General features: G+C 42.9%; 1 protein-coding gene across 10 annotated transcripts; it reads right to left on the reverse strand.

Moving 5' to 3' along the window:
- Positions 1–1,129: 1,129 nt before the first annotated feature.
- On the reverse strand, positions 1,130–19,738 carry LOC309524880 (uncharacterized protein C2orf80). 10 transcript variants are annotated; one of them, XM_082210046.1, is made up of 11 exons: positions 19,577–19,736; positions 18,594–18,720; positions 16,823–16,955; positions 15,452–15,568; positions 14,064–14,159; positions 13,795–13,876; positions 10,634–10,716; positions 9,211–9,298; positions 7,988–8,065; positions 3,264–3,351; positions 1,130–1,933 (listed from the first exon to the last, which is right to left on the reverse strand). In XM_082210046.1, the coding sequence occupies exons 5-11, from the start codon at positions 14,102–14,104 to the stop codon at positions 1,860–1,862; spliced, it is 534 nt and encodes a 177-aa protein (XP_082066172.1). In that variant the 5' UTR covers positions 14,105–14,159; positions 15,452–15,568; positions 16,823–16,955; positions 18,594–18,720; positions 19,577–19,736; the 3' UTR covers positions 1,130–1,859. The 10 variants fall into 10 exon arrangements, with proteins under 10 accessions (XP_082066172.1, XP_082066171.1, XP_082066173.1 ...); XM_082210045.1 differs by lacking the exon at positions 18,594–18,720 and having other exon boundaries at positions 19,582–19,737; XM_082210047.1 differs by lacking the exon at positions 16,823–16,955.
- Between the last annotated feature and the right edge of the window lie 174 nt (positions 19,739–19,912).

Consider the following 19,912-nt stretch of genomic DNA (forward strand, 5'->3'; position numbering starts at 1 on the left):
AAGGCCAGTCTTGCTGTCAAACTGATAAGGGAGAGAGCTGTGTTCTTGTTTTGCATTTGCTCAACGGCTAAAGTTTATGCATTTTAGCTAAGGAGAAATGGGGATTTTGGTGCAGTTTAAAAATGCCTGCACAGTCAGTTTTGGGTTTGGGAAACCCATTCCTTCAAATGTAGACAATCGAGACCTAGGTTGGCCAAGTGTTTGACTCAGTATAAGGCAGATTCCTGATTCCTATGTATTAATTGTTAAAAAAGCAATCACTGCTTCTTATTTGTAATGAAAGGGAAACACAGTCACAATTTTAACTTTTTTCATTAGACTTTCTATTTAACTGTGAGTGAGTGGCCTGATTCTCACATAGCGCTGAGTCAAAACCATGTGGTGAAAAATCACAGATGATTTGCTCCTCACCAAACCAGTTGCTGTTGTGCTTCTTGGAGCTAAGCCATGGTTTGGCTTCGCGTTATGTGTGAAGCCAGGCTCATAGTCTGCCTTGGTCCAAACAAACTATGAGCTGTAGCCAAGGGCCAATGACAATCCAGGCTAATAGGCACAACAATTCCTTATGAGCTGAAGTCAGTAAAAGTTAATTTTCAAACCAAGTTGGCACCTGAGAGGTTGGTATTCTGAGTGGTTCAGGTCTCAAAGCACTGGCCACAATATCTGGATTCAATCCATTCTCTTGTGGGCGGATTTGTGGGCACAATCAAGAATTTGAAAGGGCAATTTAGTATATGCAAATCTAATGAAATCTGCACTGTACAGTTCAAAATATATGAATTACCTGACAAAGGAGGAACTTTCACTTCCCCAGTCAGACCGGTTCTCCCTTATAAGCAAGTGTGTCAGTGGCCTCTAGTGATCATAATGGAAACTGCAGAGTATCACAAGGGTCCAGAATGAACATGAGATTAAACGGTCTGGTTTGAATGGTGGAACAGGGCCTCATTTCTAGATCTTACTTGGCTGGAGGCTTCATATGGGATTGATTGAGCTGCTGGAGTATCAACCTTAATCTAATTTGTGTCTCTCAAATTCACAGCAAATGTGAATCTTGCATAGTTCAAGAGGGCTGTTAGTCTAGTCATCCAGAAAAAGATTTGAGTAGTTTGGAACAAAACAACATGAATGAGATAATCAAATTTATTTTTATTTGTGGCATACATTTGAGTACCGCCAGAAAAAAGCACTGGAGTTGTGGAAAGAAAACAAAACAAAACTGTAAACTGCTACAAGTGTTGTTAAAGCAATGTTGGAAACTCCCTGGTTCCTAGTGCTTGAAGCTCCCTTTTTTCTAACATAAGAAACTGGTAGCCAATAGGGAAAAGCAACATGTGTATGCTGTGTTTACAGAAATGAGACTTCTAAGGTTTAAATAAGAGTAGAACAGAGAAGGCTAACTAAACTACTGTGACTGGGATTAGAAGCACTGGGTCATGGATAGGAAGGGCATCTGCAATCAAATGGCTGCATTGGATAAGTTATTGTTTTTATTTATGACACTCCCCTGCTTTTATCGACTGGAGAGAGGTTTCTGCCACAATGGTGAAATTCCAAGAGGAGGCAGAGTGTAAGTGAGATGTGCCTAAAATATCTAAATAGAGGTGGGAGATAAAGACCTGTAGGAATTCCTAAAGCAACAGTGAAGCCTGTTAAATGTAAGGTTCTGGGACTTCCAACAGCACCTTAAGGCTGCAATCCTATCTGAAAGCCCATGAACTTAAGAGTAAATATGGATAGGACCAGGCTGCCTGAAACCAGAAGCTCTGTTGTTAGTGGGGTCTGGTCTCATTTGATATATTTGAAAAACCTACTTTCTCATGATCTTTCTTTCTTGAAACTAAAAGTTCTGGTTGTTTCTAAAATGTGTCCATTGTTTTTCTTGAGTTGCTGGTGGCATTTCTGTTTGCTTCTGTCCTGTGGAACTTGACACCTTAATAAAAAAGAGAAAAGAATAGATTGTCATTCCTCCACCTCCTTTGTCATTTAACTTGAAATTGGCTGACATGTTCCTGAAACATTCCTGAGATCAACAGTGAATGTGGATGAAATGTTTTGCTGAAACTGCATACCAATCCTGGGTATTCCCTGTCTAATTCCACTACCGCCCAAGGCTGTCCTTTGATAATCTCCAAGAATTTCAAGGTGGGCAGAACTAAGAAGAACTGTTCCCCCTGCAGACAGAGGTCCAAGTTCTTGTTTGACAGCTCCATGGTGTCCATCCAGGTGGGATGAGGAAGGGAAGTCCTTGTAACACCCACTCCCACCAGCCGTGAGCTGGGAAGGGAGGCGAGACTCATGCATGTTATGTGGAACCTCAGAAAGCTGTCTCCTGTTTGGCAACAAATTGTGCCCATTTGACACAGAAATAGCCCTAAGCCTAAATAAAAAAATTCCTTCCAGTAGCACCTTAAAGACCAACTAAGTTAGTTCTTGGTATGAGCTTTCGTGTGCATGCACACTTCTTCAGACACACACTTCTTCTTCAGTGTATCTGAAGAAGTGTGCATGCACACGAAAGCTCATACCAAGAACTAACTTAGTTGGTCTTTAAGGTGCTACTGGAAGGAATTTTTTTATTTTGACTATGGCAGACCAACACGGCTACCTATCTGTAACTGGAGCCCTAAGCCTGTGACTATAGTGATATCTGTCTGCTGGAAGTCCAAAGCATGCAATTCATGTAGCACATACTAAAATGAAGAATTGACTTTGAGCTAAAGGAGCCTTCAGCAGAAGCTGTGGGCAAAGTACCACAGGCTGTTTGAAAGTGCTCAGACTTCATAAATGGAAAGACTGTGTATGCCTGCACTTTGCATCCAGTGCACTCCCACCACTGGTTTGTGAAGTTGTGTACCATGACGTTAGCAATAGTCCCCACCTGCAACATCATTCGGGTTGGCATGAAGGTATCATGGCTGAGTAATGTCTAATGAGCTAAAAATGTTTGGGCAGAAACCCAAACTCATACAAATCAGCAATAATGAGCCACTATTACAATGTCATGTCCACATTGTTGCAGTTTATCCTATCAGTTCAATTGGTCTAGTTATCTCATCATCAGTCCCACTTGGGGAAAATAGCTACATCTCAAAAAAAAACTGGCTATTTTTAGTTATCTCCCAATTGTAGCAGAGAATGACTGATAGATAGGAGAGATTTGCTTGTTGGCATAACTGAAGTAACAAGTCTTCAGAACTCCCCCCCCCCAACTCCATAACAACCAGTACGCAATTTTGTGGGAGAAGGTAATATCCACTTACTCTGTTTCCTTGCATGTTCTGCAGCTTGGGGGGCTGTCAACATGGCAAAAGGATGCAGTGAGAGATTACAAGGATGAATTCGGTGGCCCTGCAGGTTAAATAAAGTCACCTTACTTTCGCCCCATAACTTGTGGCAGCAAATATGTGACTACAGTATTATAGGCCATCATTTACATGCTGAGATTATTGGGAGAAACCAGAATGAAAATGTTTGGTATCAGAATACCATTAGGTTATTGCAATTACAGTAATAAGCACTAATTATTTATCATTCTAGTTCACCATTTCTGACTTTCCTCTTTGCAATATCTCATCAGGATTGATTTCCACTGCTGCATTGCTCTTCTGTTATTATCTTTAGGCACTTAACAATGGGATCTTGTTAGGATTCAATTAACATGACACCAAACATCAGGACATATAGACTATGGGATCTTCTGAAATGTAGCCAATGTTATTTTCCTGCAGCCTATAGCTTAGCACAGAAACATTATTTGCACACTAGATGGCACTCATTGCTCTTCCACTTTAAGACTGGTAGGAAACATTTTAAAAAGTTATAGGTGGGGGGGGGGTGGGGCGGGCGGATTGTGCACATTACTAAAATAATGTCAAGAAACATAGCAGGGGGTTTAAATTTCATTTTGAAAATTAGTGTTGTAACACTTATTTAAGCACTTCTTGTTGGCATTCGTCTCGAGAGACAATGGAGCGCACCTCTGGGGGTGAAGTCAAAATGAAGTGACCTCCCTAGGGCGCAAGCCTGGGCAGTGTAGACGGAAGTTCTGGGCTGGCCAGACAACAAGACCAGAATTTTAACAGGGAGAAATGTAAAGTATTGCACTTGGGCAAAAAAAATGAGAGGCACAAATACAAGATGGGTGACACCTGGCTTGAGAGCAGTACATGTGAAAAGGATCTAGGAGTCTTGGTTGACCACAAACTTGACATGAGCCAACAGTGTGACGCGGCAGCTAAAAAAGCCAATGCAATTCTGGGCTGCATCAATAGGAGCATAGCATCTAGATCAAGGGAAGTAATAGTGCCACTGTATTCTGCTCTGGTCAGACCTCACCTGGAGTACTGTGTCCAGTTCTGGGCACCACAATTCAAGAAGGACACTGACAAACTGGAACGTGTCCAGAGGAGGGCAACCAAAATGGTCAAAGGCCTGGAAATGATGCCTTATGAGGAACGGCTAAGGGAGCTGGGCATGTTTAGCCTGGAGAAGAGGAGGTTAAGGGGTGATATGATAGCCATGTTCAAATATATAAAAGGATGTCACATAGAGGAGGGAGAAAGGTTGTTTTGTGCTGCTCCAGAGAAGCGGACATGGAGCAATGGATCCAAACTACAAGAAAGAAGATTCCACCTGAACATTAGGAAGAACTTCCTGACAGTAAGAGCTGTTTGACAGTGGAATTTGCTGCCAAGGAGTGTGGTGGAGTCTCCTCCTTTGGAGGTCTTTAAGCAGAGGCTTGACAACCATATGTCAGGAGTGCTCTGATGGTGTTTCCTGCTTGGCAGGGGGTTGGACTCGATGGCCCTTGTGGTCTCTTCCAACTCTATGATTCTATGATTCTACCCCCCCCCCCACTTGGCCTCACTGATGGGGTCCAAAGGAGAGAAGAGCAATACATTTGGCACCAGCTTGGCTCCAGGAATTGCTGGAAGGAGGGGGACAAGGTGCCACCCCCTTAGGGACTTCACTCCAGATTTGTGTAGGGTTTACTCCTTAGCCCTTTCTTCTCCTGAAGATATACCACAAGGCGACAGAGGTTTAGGATCAGAGTTTCCCATCTCCTAGATGGGCTACCTTTCCAGCTTGACAAGCCTTCTGGACCATTGGACTCACCTTTGGTGTCATCTTCCCAGTCTGCCAAAGCCTGTCTTCACATGCAGGGGAAGTCCTTAACTTACTGAGCGTTTGAGACCCATTGGCTACCCTCACCTGGTTTAGTCGGCCAGTCTATTGTGCAGATATTTTAAAATGCAGCTGGGAAGTGTTTCAGGTGAATAAAAAGGGTGATAATACTGAAGGTGTGCTGAATGGTTGTAGGGTTACCTGCCCAATACATCAAGACATATACACACTGATGTCAAAACCATGTCCATAGGGGGAAAGAGAGTAGCTGTAATAGCAACCCAGAGCTGCAGAGATTACACTACTATTTTTTTTCTTTTTAAAAAGTCAGTGCACATGCTCTGAATGCTTAGGTTTAATTCCCATCATCTCTACTTAAAGGATCTTAAGTAGTCAGGCTGCAAAAGATTATTCTGCCTGGGACCTTGGACAGCTGTTGCCAGCTGGGAATAGATGGCAATAGGATAGTTGGACTAATAATCTCAGTACAACACAGGCTTACATGAATCAAATTGTGAAAAGAAATGATTGCAAAGAGTCCAATACTGAAAAATCCAACCGAAAGAATAGAACATGCATTCTCCTGTATTATACAAGAGGGCTGAGCTGCTTATTTGGCCTCTGTTGCAGTCTTGTAGATAATATGGGATGTATCTAGACCAGGGATGGGGAACCTGCGGCCCTTCAGGTGTTGGGACTTCCTATCAGCCACAGTCAGCATGCCCAGAGATGATGGGAGCTGTAATCCAACATATGATCTAGACACCTTTCATATGTGTGTGTAACTCAGCATCACATGTAAGGCTCCTAAGTGTTATGAATTTAAAAAAATTAGAGGGCTGGGTTGAAAATATGATTGCAGTCTGGCAATATTTTATAGATTTACAAAGGCAAGAAGGGCACCTTATTTTCTCAGGGACTTTCAGTAAAGCTGAGCCAGAGGACAAATGGTACTTCTCTACAGAACACTCACTGATATAATACTCTTCTCCATATAGTGTCAGCTGGTATCAAGCTTTTTGTAAAGAAAAAGAAAAGAAAAAAATCTTTTCATTGCTTTCCCCCTTTTCTGCATTTTAGCCTGGGGAATATAGCCTATTATGCAGGAGAGAGAAACACACAAAACATTCCCAGAAGATCAATTACACAAATATAAAAAGCTTTTATATATGCTTGTATACTTGTCTTACACAGACACTTTGTGGGTTTCTTCATGTCCCTCAGGAGCTTAGAAAGATGTAAACTAACTAATTAAAACTAACCGGAAAGCCCAACATGTCCAATGTGGAACCCTAATAGCCAGTAAGATTTCAAGTAATTGGCCCCAAATTAATAAAGAATGATATTATGATTTCACTTACACATACATGCTTCACGCCACTTCGATATATGAAACAATGCAATATTATCAGTTTTATTTTTAGCTGTACTTGTTGAAGTTATATTAAAAGTTAATGATGTTTATATGTATGTGTGTATCATTTAAACCAGGGGTGTCCAAACTTTTTTCAAAGAGGGCCAGATTTGATGAAATGAACATGCATGAGGGCCGACCAAAGTTGTTGAGCTTTTTTTAGTTGTTGAGCTTTTTTGGGGGATTTTACCCCAGAAAATAAACTGCCACAGGGGCCAGAATAAACCAACCAGTGGGCCGGATTAGATCCCCAAAACGGACTTTGGACATGCCTGATTTAAGCAGTGTGTGTAGCAACACCTATAGGAATAAAAGACGCTGCCTTATATCATCAAGATTATACCGTATTTTTTGCTCTACAGGACACACTTTTTCCCCTTCAAAAATGAAGGGGAAATGTGTGTGCGTCCTATGGAGCGAATGCAGGCTTTCGCTGAAGCCTGGAGAGCAAGAGGGGTTGGTGCGCACCAGCCCGGCAAGCTCCGGGAGCGATGGCGCGGTTGAACGCAACCTTGCCGTCGCTCCCGGACCCATTCTGGGGGCTGGGGAAGCTCGGGCCGCTCGCTGTCTTGGCTTCTGCCAAAGCCATGCACAGCCTCTGGGGGCTGGGGGGAAAAATATTTTCCCCCTTTATTTCCCCCCCAAAAAACTAGGTGTGCCCTATGGTCCGGTGCGCCCTATAGAGCGAAAAATACGGTAATTGTTCATTGTGCCTACTACTGAATGCCAACGACTCTTTAGGGCAGGATGATAAACCTGTGGTCCTCCACATCTTGTTGTTTACAACCCCCATCACCCCGATCATTAGCCATGCTGGCTGGTGGTGATGGGAGTTGTAGTACAAACCTGATCCTTCCTTTCCTTGTTTAAGCTACAGGTGCCGGGGACTGAATTGAAATTACAGTGGTGCCTCACAAGACGAAAATAATCCGTTCTGTGATTCTCTTCGTCTAGCGGTTTTTTCATCTTGCGAAGCAAGCCCATTGACGGATTAGCGGATTAGCGCTATTAGCGTCTTTTAGCGGCTTATCTGCTGATCGGATCAGCTGATAAGCGGCTTAGCGGTTTAGAAAAAGGGGGGGAGGGGAAAAAACCAGCAGGAACTCGCAAGACATTGTCGTCTTGCGAAGCAAACCCATAGGAAATTCGTTTTGCGAAGCACCTCCAAAACGGAAAACTCTTTCGTCTAGCGAGTTTTCCGTCTTGCGAGGCATTCGTCTTGCGGGGCACCACTGTAACTGAAAAACAGCCACACTATAGGTAATTGCATTTGACTGCACTGATTCCTGAACTCCTTAATAGAAGCATGGGATAAACATGGGATTAAACTTATAATGCAGGTTGGGAAGGTCAGTATGAGTAGACTAATGCCCCCAGAAGGAAAGGAAGCCTGTTTGTCATACGGCCTAAAACTGGTAACAGATTAATAATGTGCATGTAACTTACTTTTGCAGAACTCTGCCAGTGTGTTGCACAGGCTCCAGTGGTATAAATCCCAATGACATCTTCAACAGGAATGCTGTTCTGTAGAAACAGTGGTACAGGCCAGTTTTTGTTTTAAATATCTTTCTGCGTTTTATCTAAAACTAACTAAGGGCCCACCAAATTTGTGAGGCAGGAGAAGTACCATATTTTTCGCACCATAGGACGCACTTTTCCCCTCCTAAAAAGCAAGGGAAAATGTGTGTGCGTCCTATGGAGTGAATGCAGGGGGGAGGCAGGCGGGAAAAGCCCCCAAGAGCCGCACACAAGCTCCATGCGCTCTTGCGGGCTTTTCCACAGGAGGGAGAAGGGACTGACTGGCCACATCAGTCCCGTCTCCCACCTCCCAGAAAAGCCAGGAGAAGCCGCGATCTCTTTAAAGGGGTTGTGCGGCTTCTGCGAGAGGTGAGGGAATCCCCCCACCCTCCCAGAAGAGCCAGGAGAAGCCGTGCAGCCCTTTTAAAGTGCACGCGGCTTCTGCCGGTTTTGCGGGAGGTGGGGGAATTTCCCCACCTCCTAGAAAAGCCAGCAGAAGCCGCACAGCCCCTTTAAAGAGCGCACGGCTTCTGCGGGCTTTGGCGGGAAGTGGGGGAATTCCCCCACTTCCCGCAAAAGCAGGGAGATGGTCTGGGAGAAGCGCACAGGCTGCACGCTTCTGTCCCCTTCTCCCCAAACTGTGGGCTTTTGCGGGAGGTGGGGGAATTCCCCCACCTCCCGCAAAAGCAGGAAGAAGGCCTGGGAGAATCACACAGGCTGCCTGCAGCCTGTCTGCTGCTCCCATAGCTAGGGGGGGGGATCATATTTTTTCCCTTGATTTCCCCCTCTGAAAACTAGGTGCGCCCTATGGTCAGGTGCGCCCTATGGTGCGAAAAATACGGTAGATGGATGGAAAACTCATCCTTTCTCCAGTCCCACTGCCCACCTCAGGCAGAGTAAGGGCACTGATTGAAAGCCAATGTTTTGTTTTGCTCTACTACAGTAAGAGTAAAAAATAATAGAGAAAGGCAAAGTGCCGAAATAGAGGGCAAATTTTGCAACCCTCAATTTAATAAAAATCAGTAACTTGCCTGCAAGAAAAATACATATAAAAGAAAATTTAATTCATTGATAACATCTTTTTCCTCCTTGGGAGTCTTACACACAACCATTTCTATTAAAACAATCAGTATTTAAACAAAGGATTATACCATTAGCATCCCGGCATAAGATGATAAAATCATAGCTTCTCTTTCAATTCGGTTGGGATAAACATATCGTCGATGAAATGGTAGCTTCCTGTCCAGATGAAATCAAGAAAAAAGTAACAGGTAAATTTATCTAACAATTTATAAGTGATATGTACTGTGGTTTTCACACCTGCATGATGAAATTGAAGAGGAGGGTATCAAAGCCCAAATCTTTCCTAGGTTCAGGGGGCAGTGCTAACCTCAGCCACTGCCTGGTGGGCCTTAACGATGATCAGGGCAGAAAGTGGAGGACAGGCAGATTGCTGCACCAGCCTAGAACTGTTGCAGCAATCACACCCAATCCTGTCACCTGACAGCAGCAGGGCTGACTTGGGATCCAATGGATCCAAAGGAGTTTTGGATTGTTTTACCTGGGATCCCATTTAAGACTTAAAAAAAGTGTGACTGTTGAATTGTGATTTATGCTCTATAGTGTTTTGGAACAGTCAAGCTATAATGTTTCTGTTTGGAGCTCTGGAATAAGGACTGTTCATTCTGTTTTATAGATCTAGAGGATTGTGGAATACGGGGCAATCCCTTTAAAAAGTCTTTTCTCCCTTTGGCCTCCCGATCCCGTAAGGAGTATCTGGCAAACTATGTGATACAAAAGTTCATAGTCCTGTAGATATGTGACTCAACAAAATACAGGCCAGCTTCATGTACCAAGGATAATGTGAGGATAAATAAGATAACCCTTATAGGTTAACACAAACTCAAATTAATCTGCATTACCAACATTTGTGGGCATGTCTCCATTCATATCAATAGAATTAGGGCTCCTCCAGATTGGTGTTTTATTGTGGGTGCATTTTGCAACATATTTTTGATACAGTAATAATGCATTGGTGCTGAATTTATCCTGCTTTGGTTTGTTCTGTAATGCTTCCCCATTGCCACCACATTATTGCTGTTTGGAGGGGCTATAGCGCAACAAAAGTGGAGTGTGAGAGGAATAAAAAGTTACAAGATTTCAGCAGAAAGTAACGGGATATGCACTGATTGGAAGTGAAGCAGTGTGACTACCCCAAAGCTTTTGCAGATGCAAACAGTATTGAGAGTGGAATTGCGTGTGACCACTCTGATAGCATCATGAGCACTATCAGCATGAATTTGCAATAAAAAGACCATCTGGAGGGCCCCATAAATGTAAGTTTTTAAATGGGTAGTGGATTAAACATAAAGCAATACCAGTGCAATTTTTCTAGAAAAAGAGGTGCCGGAACTCACCATGAATGCCTCTCTTATTCTCTTATAATAGCAATGTTGCCCACCTGAGAGGTGCCGGAACTGGGTTCTGGCGAGTTGTGGCTGAAAAAAACACCCTGGCTCCAGCTTTCCTATGCATATTAACAGCATCACTACAACAGTGAGACCTTACACTTGCCTTTTTTCTTTTCCCCAAGGCATTTGGGCTTCTGAATCATTGAGCCAAGGTAAAGCAACATTTATGGCCAGGTCATAGTGAGCCTAAAAGAGAAAAAAGTTTGTGTGTAATGTCAAACTACATGATTTCTTTACACAACAGCTTAAAGGTAAAGGTAAAGGTAAAGGGACCCCTGACCATTAGATCCAGTCATGACATGAGCTTCCAGGTCATGTGGCCAGCATGACTAAGCCGCTTCTGGCAAACCAGAGCAGTGCACGGAAACGCCGTTTACCTTCCCGCTGGAGCGGTACCTATTTATCTACTTGCACTTTGACGTGCTTTCGAACTGCTAGGTTGGCAGGAGCTGGGACCAACAGCTTAGTGCAACTCAAATGTGTTACATGTGTGATGCTGACCCACAGGGTTTGGGTTGCTTTGGTCTACTTTTGGATTGCTTTGACCACCTGCTCTTGAAAAGAGAACTTAGCACAGGTCAAACATGTGTGCTGTTGACTCACAGGGTCTGTGTTATCTTTGGTTACGTTACACAGCCTATCCTGCAAATAGAGTTCCCAATAGGCAGCACTGGTCGCTGCATGGATTCAGTGCATTTGTGCAAAAGCTGAAAGTGTCCCAATATTCCAGGGACAGCCCCTAAATTATGAAAGCCATCCCAGCTTCTGATTTGATCCTGAAATGTCCTGATTTCCCCAGCCAGTGCTGCTGCTGCTGAGCTCAGAGAGGAGGAGGAGCCTGTGTTTGTCCTGAGAGACTGCAGCTGTGGCAGTGGTGAAACATCCTGTTGTCTCTCCATGGCTGCCACTGCTGGCCTGCTCCCCCTAGGAGCAGAATTCCCTCAAAGAATTCTTTGAGGAGGAAAATGTGTTTTGAATATAGAATCATAGAATCAGAGTTGGAAGAGACCACAAGGGCCATCGAGTCCAACCCCCTGCCAAGCAGGAAACACATCAGAGCACTCCTGACATATGGTTGTCAAGCCTCTGCTTAAAGACCTCCAAAGTAGGAGACTCCACCACACTCCTTGGCAGCAAATTCCACTGTCAAACAGCTCTTACTGTCAGGAAGTTCTTCCTAATGTTTAGGTGGAATCTTCTTTCTTGTAGTTTGGATCCATTGCTCTGTGTCCGCTTCTCTGGAGCAGCAGAAAACAACCTTTCTCCCTCCTCTATGTGACATCCTTTTCTATATTTGAACATGGCTATCATATCACCCCTTAACCTCCTCTTCTCCAGGCTAAACATGCCCAGCTCCCTTAGCCGTTCCTCATAAGGCATCGTTTCCAGGCCTTTGACCATTTTGGTTGCCCTCCTCTGGACACGTTCCAGTTTGTCAGTGTCCTTCTTGAATTGTGGTGCCCAGAACTGGACACAGTACTCCAGGTGAGGTCTGACCAGAGCAGAATACAGTGGCACTATTACTTCCCTTGATCTAGATGCTATACTCCTATTGATGCAGCCCAGAATTGCATTGGCTTTTTTAGCTGCCGCGTCACATTGTTGGCTCATGTCAAGTTTGTGATCAACCAAGACTCCTAGATCCTTTTCACATGTACTGCTCTCAAGCCAGGTGTCACCCATCTTGTATTTGTGCCTCTCATTTTTTTTGCCCAAGTGCAATACTTTACATTTCTCCCTGTTAAAATTCATCTTGTTTGTTTTTGCCCAGTTCTCTGTCAAGGTCGTTTTAAAGTGTGATATGTTTTAAGGGTAAAGTGTACATGCAACCAAAGCTGTAGTGCACCATGAAAGTATTTGTTTCCTGTACTCCTGACTCACTTTTGAATGGGAGATGCCACTTTTTGGCATGCTACAATTAAATGGCCACATCTACTGGTGGCTGTGACCAATGAGCATGTCTGCCAGCAGCACAGAGCTGACACAATGAGCGAAAGGTTCCTCCTCCACATGCAAGGAAATTACATCCTTTATACATCATTCCTTAGTGGGGAAATAAAGTTTGTCTGATTGATAAAGACATTAGATTTGTTGTTGTTGTTGTTGTTGATTTCATTTCTATACCGCTTTATATTTTTAAGAAAAATCTCAAAGCTGATTACAAATATTAAAACCAATAAAACAATCTGAAGGAAGTTAAATATAAAGTATACAGTCAAAGCAACATAATTAACAGAAAACTAAAACTAAAATGTTATCTTAAAGATTTCAAAATAAAACATTACAAAGGAGGACTACAGAATACATATTTAACACAAAGTTAACAAAAAAAACTTAAACATTTCAAAAAACAAATAAATAAAAAACATTGCTAAGTGAAGTCAAATACAAAATGCACATTTAAAACAGCAAAATTAACAAGAGAATAAAATATTACAGTGGCGCCTCTCAAGACGATTCTGATGTTGATCTTTCTTCTTGTTCCTGATGGAGATCTTTCCTCACCCCTTATTTTCTGGGGAGGGCACCCTTTTGGGGTCTGCCTCAGGTGTCAAAATGTCTTGGGCCGGCCTCGGCTAAGTAGGGTATGTGCACAGGGAATTAAGTCCACTTGTGCAACTGTTCAGAATTGGCCAACTGTTTTCATCCATCTTCCCCAGGTACAGTGGTGCCTCGCAAGACGAAAAGAATCCGTTCTGTGATTCTCTTTGTCTAGCGGTTTTTTCGTCTTGCAAAGCAAGCCCATTGACGGATTAGCGGATTAGCGCTATTAGCGGCTTTTAGCGGCTTATCTGCTGATCGAATCAGCTGATACGCGGCTTAGCGGCTTAGAAAAAAGGGGGCGAGGGAAAAAAACCAGCAGGAACTCGCAAGGCATTGTCGTCTTGCGAAGCAAGCCCATAGGAAATTTGTTTTGCGAAGCACCTCCAAAACGGAAAACTCTTTCGTCTAGCGAGTTTTCCGTCTTGCGAGGCATTCGTCTTGCGGGGCACCACTGTATCATAGTTATTATGCATCACCTGGATTCTCCTTATTGCCTTATATTGAGTCAGTCAATTTCTAGCTCAGGATTGTCTACACCGAATGACTGTCTACAATGCCCTTCCATACTGCCAGGCAGGGAGCACTCCCAGTCCTCCCTAGAGATGTCAGGGATTTAACCTGCGAGCGTCTGCATGCAAAACAGATGCTGTACTACTGAACTGCAGCCTTCCCCAAAGGCCTTTGGCTAAAAGCCAGCAAGAATGTAAAGTAGTTGCTTACCAAGTCATCTAGAAAGGTAGTCTTCCTCTTTCCTTGTGGGTCAAATTCATTTTCCCGAAGTCTGACACCAACATAATCTCCCCTTCCAGGAAAAGAATAATTTTGAATTAGGACCAATGCTCAGCCACTCAGTGCATTATTACTTGTGTGCGCTGGGGTGGGATAGGAAAGTGTGAGGTGCTATGCACATTGGGTATAAAATGCAGCTATTAGATATGAATCTACTTTAAAGTACAGTATATATAAAAAAGATAGAAGGTGGTACTTACAAGAGTTTTTCAATCTCTTGTTTCAAACGTTTTCTCTCCATTAATTTGTGTGTTCTTTCTCCACGTGCCAGTTGCAAAGGTGCAGTAAGGTAAGAACTATGTACAATGAATGAACATAAGACATTAAGGATAGGTAAGTCAATAAAGGAAAACTAGAAGGTCATGAGATTGTAAGCTTCTCAGGGCATGTATTACAAGTTTTGCTCGTGTTAGCAATTTCAAGATACACAGCCAACTGTAGGCAGACCTGCCAGCTTCCCTGATTAGAGGCTACTAATAGGAGCCCCTATCCTCCTCCTATGGGACGCGGGTGGCGTGGTGGGTTAAACCACAGAGCCTAGGGCTTGCCGATCAGAAGGTCGGCGGTTCAAATCCCCGTGATAGGTGGAGCGCCAATTACACGTCAAAGTGCAGGTAGATAAATAGGTACCGCTCTGGTGGGAAGGTAAACGGCGCTGCTCTGGTTTGCCAGAAGTGGCTTAATCATGCTGGCCACATGACCTGGAAGCTGTACGCCGGCTCCCTCGGCCAATAAAGTGAGATGAGCGCTGCAGCCCCAGAGTCGTCCACGACTGGACCTAATGGCCAGGGGTCCCTTTACCTTTTATCCTCCTCTTGGCATTGCCCATAATGTTACTCAGGTCTAGCAGCAGCTGCAGCATTCTTTACAAAGTTAACAGCTGCATGCTATGCAACGCACAAAGAATTTGCACATGTAATTCTACCTTGGGAACCCACTATTCCCTGTACACACCTTCCTCCAGGATCCAATAATATAAAAATCTTCCACTGTATATTAACGGTACATTTCCCTACTATATATGCACACGTTTAAGGATAAGAAACCACAGAAAAAATAGAGGTAATATATTCCAGTGGTGATATTTCACTGTAAATACTGATATCAATGAATTCTATTAACAACAAAAACCCATCCACAGATTCCCGTACCTGAAACATGAATGCGTAACATACTTGTAAACCGTATTTTAAACATATCTGATGTGTGAAAGATAATTATTTTGTGAGCAACTGTTGAGTTATTCTTATTGTTTCTTCTCTAAGATCCTAATTTCTTTTCTAAGAACCTAAATTGGCATGGTAAGGTCTACACATTCTGTTCTAATGAAATTGTATTTCTATTAACAACAAAATAAATTTGAGGTTTCAAGGGAGATTCTGGGCTAAATCAAAAAAACATCAAAATAAATTTAGCAGCTACAAGTACTTTGTTTGTAAAGCAAAATTGCATGCTACCTTCTGTCCATTTAGCAGTGAGATAAATGAATTGACTGTCAGCTGTGAAAAGAATGCAACATCTTAAATAGCATCTTAAAGATGATACAGTGTGGTACTTCTACATAAATGGATGAAAAATAAGCCATTACCTCTTCCCACGCAATGGTTATTAAAAAGACTCAGGTTCTGGATTTCATTGACTTGGTATCATTAGAAAAGCCTTCTGTCCAGATGATGTTATTTTCTTCTTCCTTGTCCTGCTGAGCCTTATCAGAAATGAAAGCCTTGCTCAGGGTAAGCAAGAGAATGAACCACTTGTCTGTTGCTTAGAAACACAATATTGCTGAACTGAATTTTTAAGAAAAAGAATACAGTACTAGCAAGCAGCTCCCCGTTGGGCTGAGCTGCCTGGTCAGAGTGCAAGAGATCCTTTTACATGCCAAGGCATTGGATTTCAAAGCTAAATGTTTTATCTGAAACACTGGTAGCTGGTTGATAAATGAGAACTGGTCCCTCTTCTGCCATGGACCTTATTGGATGTAACAGTTTGCGTCAGCAATCACTTGCATCAAAAGGAAGCAAGGGGTCAAGAAAACAAAGAACTGACATGTTCCTAAGGACACTGAAATCAAATGGATGTTAAGTGTGTTTAGTTTAATGCAGCGTTCAACTCAACAGTATTTGTTGCATGACACCCCAATCTCTGAGTGGTGCAAGATTCCAGGGGTTCCAGGGGTTTACCCAGGGTCTGTTTTTTCTCAGAATGAGGGACAGCGGAGACTGTAGTGTCTTTATGATATATGGTTTAATACACATATATACAACCTGAGCCCACGATGGAGGGGTTCACACCATTAACACCCCAAAAAGGTCTTGCTTCTCCCATAGCCACAGCCTTGGATTCAAGCAGAAATCAGGTATTCTGTCTTTCTGGCTTCCTAGCCTGCCACTTTACGCCCAGCTTCTAGCTCACATAACTCAATTCTCCACTCTGGCACAGAGCAACTTCCTTTGTTACCTTAATGACCCATACTCAGGCCACTACCTCAACAGGAAGCTAGCCTGTCTTATTTCAAGATAAGAATCCTTGTTTTACCACTTTTATCACTTGCTGGATCCAGGAATTAGAAGGGGCCCTTGCATACAAGCCTACCCCTGCTGCACAAACTCCTAACAGTATTATACAGAATATGAATGTCACAGTCCGGTTCACAGGCGATCAAAGTCCTGGCAGGGGACATCAGGACCGGGGGCAATAGGGCGGGGTGGGAGCAGGAACGGGAGTCCAGAAGCCAGGAGTCAGAAGCCAAGAGTCTGAGGGTCAGGAAGCAGGGAGTCAAGAAACCAAGGGTCCGAGGATCAAGAAGCAGGGAGTCAAGAAGCCGAGGTTCAAGGATCAGGAAGCAAGAAGCCAAAGGCAGGAAGCGTGCTGCTGTGGCAAAGAGCTGAAGGGAAATGCTGACCTTATATCTCTTCCCAGCTCTTGCCACCAGGTGCTATGAGTTACCAATTGGCCTCACCTGTGAGGCCGTGCCTTGCCTCTTCAGAACAAACTTAGGAAGGCCCCAGTCCTGCAAAGTCCTGCTGGTCACAGGGTCTGGCTCCTGCACATGCACCTGACAATGGGGGAAGGTAGGGCGCTTCTCAAATTCCCTTAAAAAATAATAATTAAACATGCATATAATAATATAATATAATATAATAATATAATATAATATAATATAATATAATATAATATAATATAATATAATATAATAATATAATATAATATAATATAATATAATATAATATAATATAATATAATATAATATAATATAATATAATAATATAATATAATATAATATAATATAATATAATATACAGTGGTGCCCCGCAAGACGAATGCCTCGCAAGACGGAAAACTTGCTAGACGAAAGAGTTTTCCGTTTTGGAGTGCTTCACAAAACGAATTTCCTATGGGCTTGCTTCGCAAGACGACAATGTCTTGCGAGTTCCTGCTGGTTTTTTCCCTCCCCCCCCCTTTCTAAGCTGCTAAGCCGCTTATCAGCGGATCCAATCAGCAGATAAGCCGCTAAAAGCCGCTAATAGCGCTAATCCGTCAATGGGCTTGCTTCGCAAGATGAAAAAACCGCTAGACGAAGAGAATCACAGAACGGATTCTTTTCGTCTTGCGAGGCACCACTGTATAATAATATAATAGTATATTCCAGCATATCAGGATGGGTGTGGTATAAATTATTATTATTATTATAATCATTATTACAGCTAGCTATACCCTGGGAACCAGTTGGTTAGAGACACTCAATCAACTGTTACCATCTTAAGAGTCCACATAAATCTTGTGGGGCTATTGATTCGGTTCCGTTCTTTTTTTTTGCTACGTATTTTGCACCAGGTGCTGTGAGTTACCAATTGGCCTCACCTGTGAGGCCGCGTCTTGCCTCTTCAGAACAAACTTAGGAAGGCCCCAGTCCTGCAGAGTCCTAATGGTCACAGGGCCTGGCTCCTGTAAGCACCCCTGACAATGATTTTTGTGTGTGTGAATGCAGGTGCAAAAACTTGTTGAAATGCGTGACAGCTGCTACAAACTGACTAAAGCTGCACTCTCTCCATCAAACAGTGGGGTTTGATCAAACGTGCATGGGATTGCGCCTTTAGAACATGAGCTGCTGCAGAAGTCCGCAGTGCTACTAAAAGTAAAGGTGGGACAATTTGCACGGGGGAGCACCCCACGTTTTCCTGCCAGGGATCTTGGCGCACCTTTGTCGATCTGAACTACTAGGCCGCCCAGCCCTGATGCCACCAGCATCTCTGCTGGGTTTGGCCCAGTGCTTTTTTCCTGGGGGGACATTTTGAGAATCTAAGTTTGGCCTGAATTTAATATCTGAACTGGAATACAAAATGGGAGGTGTGAGGAGGTCAAGAAACTAGTGAATGAAATATAAGATTTGAAAATATTAATCTATTTTCTGTTTTGTCTCTTGGCTTTTCTCTTTGTTCTTATTTTTTCTTTTTTTCTTTTCTTTTTCTCTCTTTTATTGCTAACTGTTTCTTATTGTGTATTCTTTATGTGTTTTGTTTTTGTATTTTTATATTTTAGTAGTTTTTTATGTATAAATTCTGGAATTTTTTATTGTTTGTGAAACTTTAATAAACATTATTTTTTTTAATAAATAAATAAGTTTGGCCTCATTGAGGGGCAGTATTTCAACATGAGTAGGAAAATGAGAGTACCCCAAACATATTTTTTTTTAGAAAAAAGCACTGGTTTGGCCCAAGACATTTTGGCACCTGAGGTAAACCACACAATGGCATTCTCTTGGTCCTCGCCAGGGAAAAGGGGGCGAGCGAAGACCAGGAAGAAGGGAAGAAAGTAAAGGTCTACTTTGAGGTCTGCTGCCCCTGTGAATGCTGCCGCCTGTTTGCTGACTGGGAACAGTTAATGGACCACAGGTATGAAGTTTACGGCATGCAATGCCTTAAGAGAGAATATTATGAAAATGATATATAGGTGGTACATGACCCCAGTCAAGCTTGCAAAAATCTACCATCTGCTGGATAATAAATGTTGGAAATGTAAAGAAACTGAAGGTACATTCGTTCACCTTTGGTGGACGTGCCCAAGGATTAAGGCTTTCTGGGAAATGATATATAATGAATTGAAAAAGGTATTTAAATATACCTTCTTGAAGAAACCAGAGGCTTTTCTCCTGGGCATTGTCGGCCAATTGGTGCCAAAGAAGGACAGAATTTTTTTTATGTATGCCACAACAGCAGCAAGAATACTCATTGCATAGTATTGGAAGACACAAGATTTACCCACTCTGGAAGAATGGCAGATGAAGGTGATGGATTACATGGTATTGGCGGAAATGACTGGCAGAATCTGAGACCAGGGAGAAGAGTCGGTGGAAGAAGATTGGAAGAAATTTAAAGACTATTTACAGAAATATTGTAAAATTAATGAATGTTAGAAGGATGTTGGATAGAAACTAAGGGGTTTCCAGCTGTAATGCTTTAAGAGATAGGAAAAAAGGTTTGCAAAAGGGTAAAAGCTTAATGGTAAGGATTTGCTGAACTAACAAACTGAAGTGGAATTACAAAAAAGGGAGGTATGAGGAGGTCCGGGGAAACAAGTGTAAGGAAGATATGTTATGGAAAATCAATGTGTTTTTTAACTGTTTTTATTTTGTATGTTTATTTTTATTTTTTATTTTTACTGTTATACTTTAAAAACTTTAATAAATATCTTTTTTTAAAAAGAATGCTGCCGCCTCACCTGGCCTCACGGGCAGAACGGCCCTCATCTCTGGGCAGAAGCTGCGCGGGTTTCCATGGCGACGCAGCCCGCTCACCTGGAGGGAGTTAGGCCTCGCCCTTCCCTCACACGCGGGAGGAGGCAAGCAGGCCTAAGGGCTGCCGGAGGAACAGAGCGGCTCTTAAGAGCGCACAAACAACAACAACACGTTTTTATTTATTTTGTTCTTTTTAAAATTTAGGACAGGAAACGCCTCAGCCCCTCAAGGAATTCTGGGAGTTGTAGTTCTTGGAAGGGGAAGGGGGCGGAGTCAAGGCCGCGGCTGACGGAAGGGCCAATCGCGTCGCTCGGA

This window comes from Podarcis vaucheri (assembly GCF_965113315.1).
Source record: "Podarcis vaucheri genome assembly, chromosome: 1".
Classification (NCBI taxonomy): domain Eukaryota; kingdom Metazoa; phylum Chordata; class Lepidosauria; order Squamata; family Lacertidae; genus Podarcis; species Podarcis vaucheri.

Excerpts from the sequence above, each read along its gene's own strand:
- LOC309524880 (XM_082210042.1), bottom strand. Across the intron at positions 13,877-14,063 it reads CAAGAGATTGAAAAACTCTT|GGGAGATTATGTTGGTGTCA; the intron begins GTAAGTACCACC and ends TTTTCCTGGAAG. Across the intron at positions 3,352-7,987 it reads ACTGGCAGAGTTCTGCAAAA|GGCCACCGAATTCATCCTTG; the intron begins GTAAGTTACATG and ends TTTAACCTGCAG.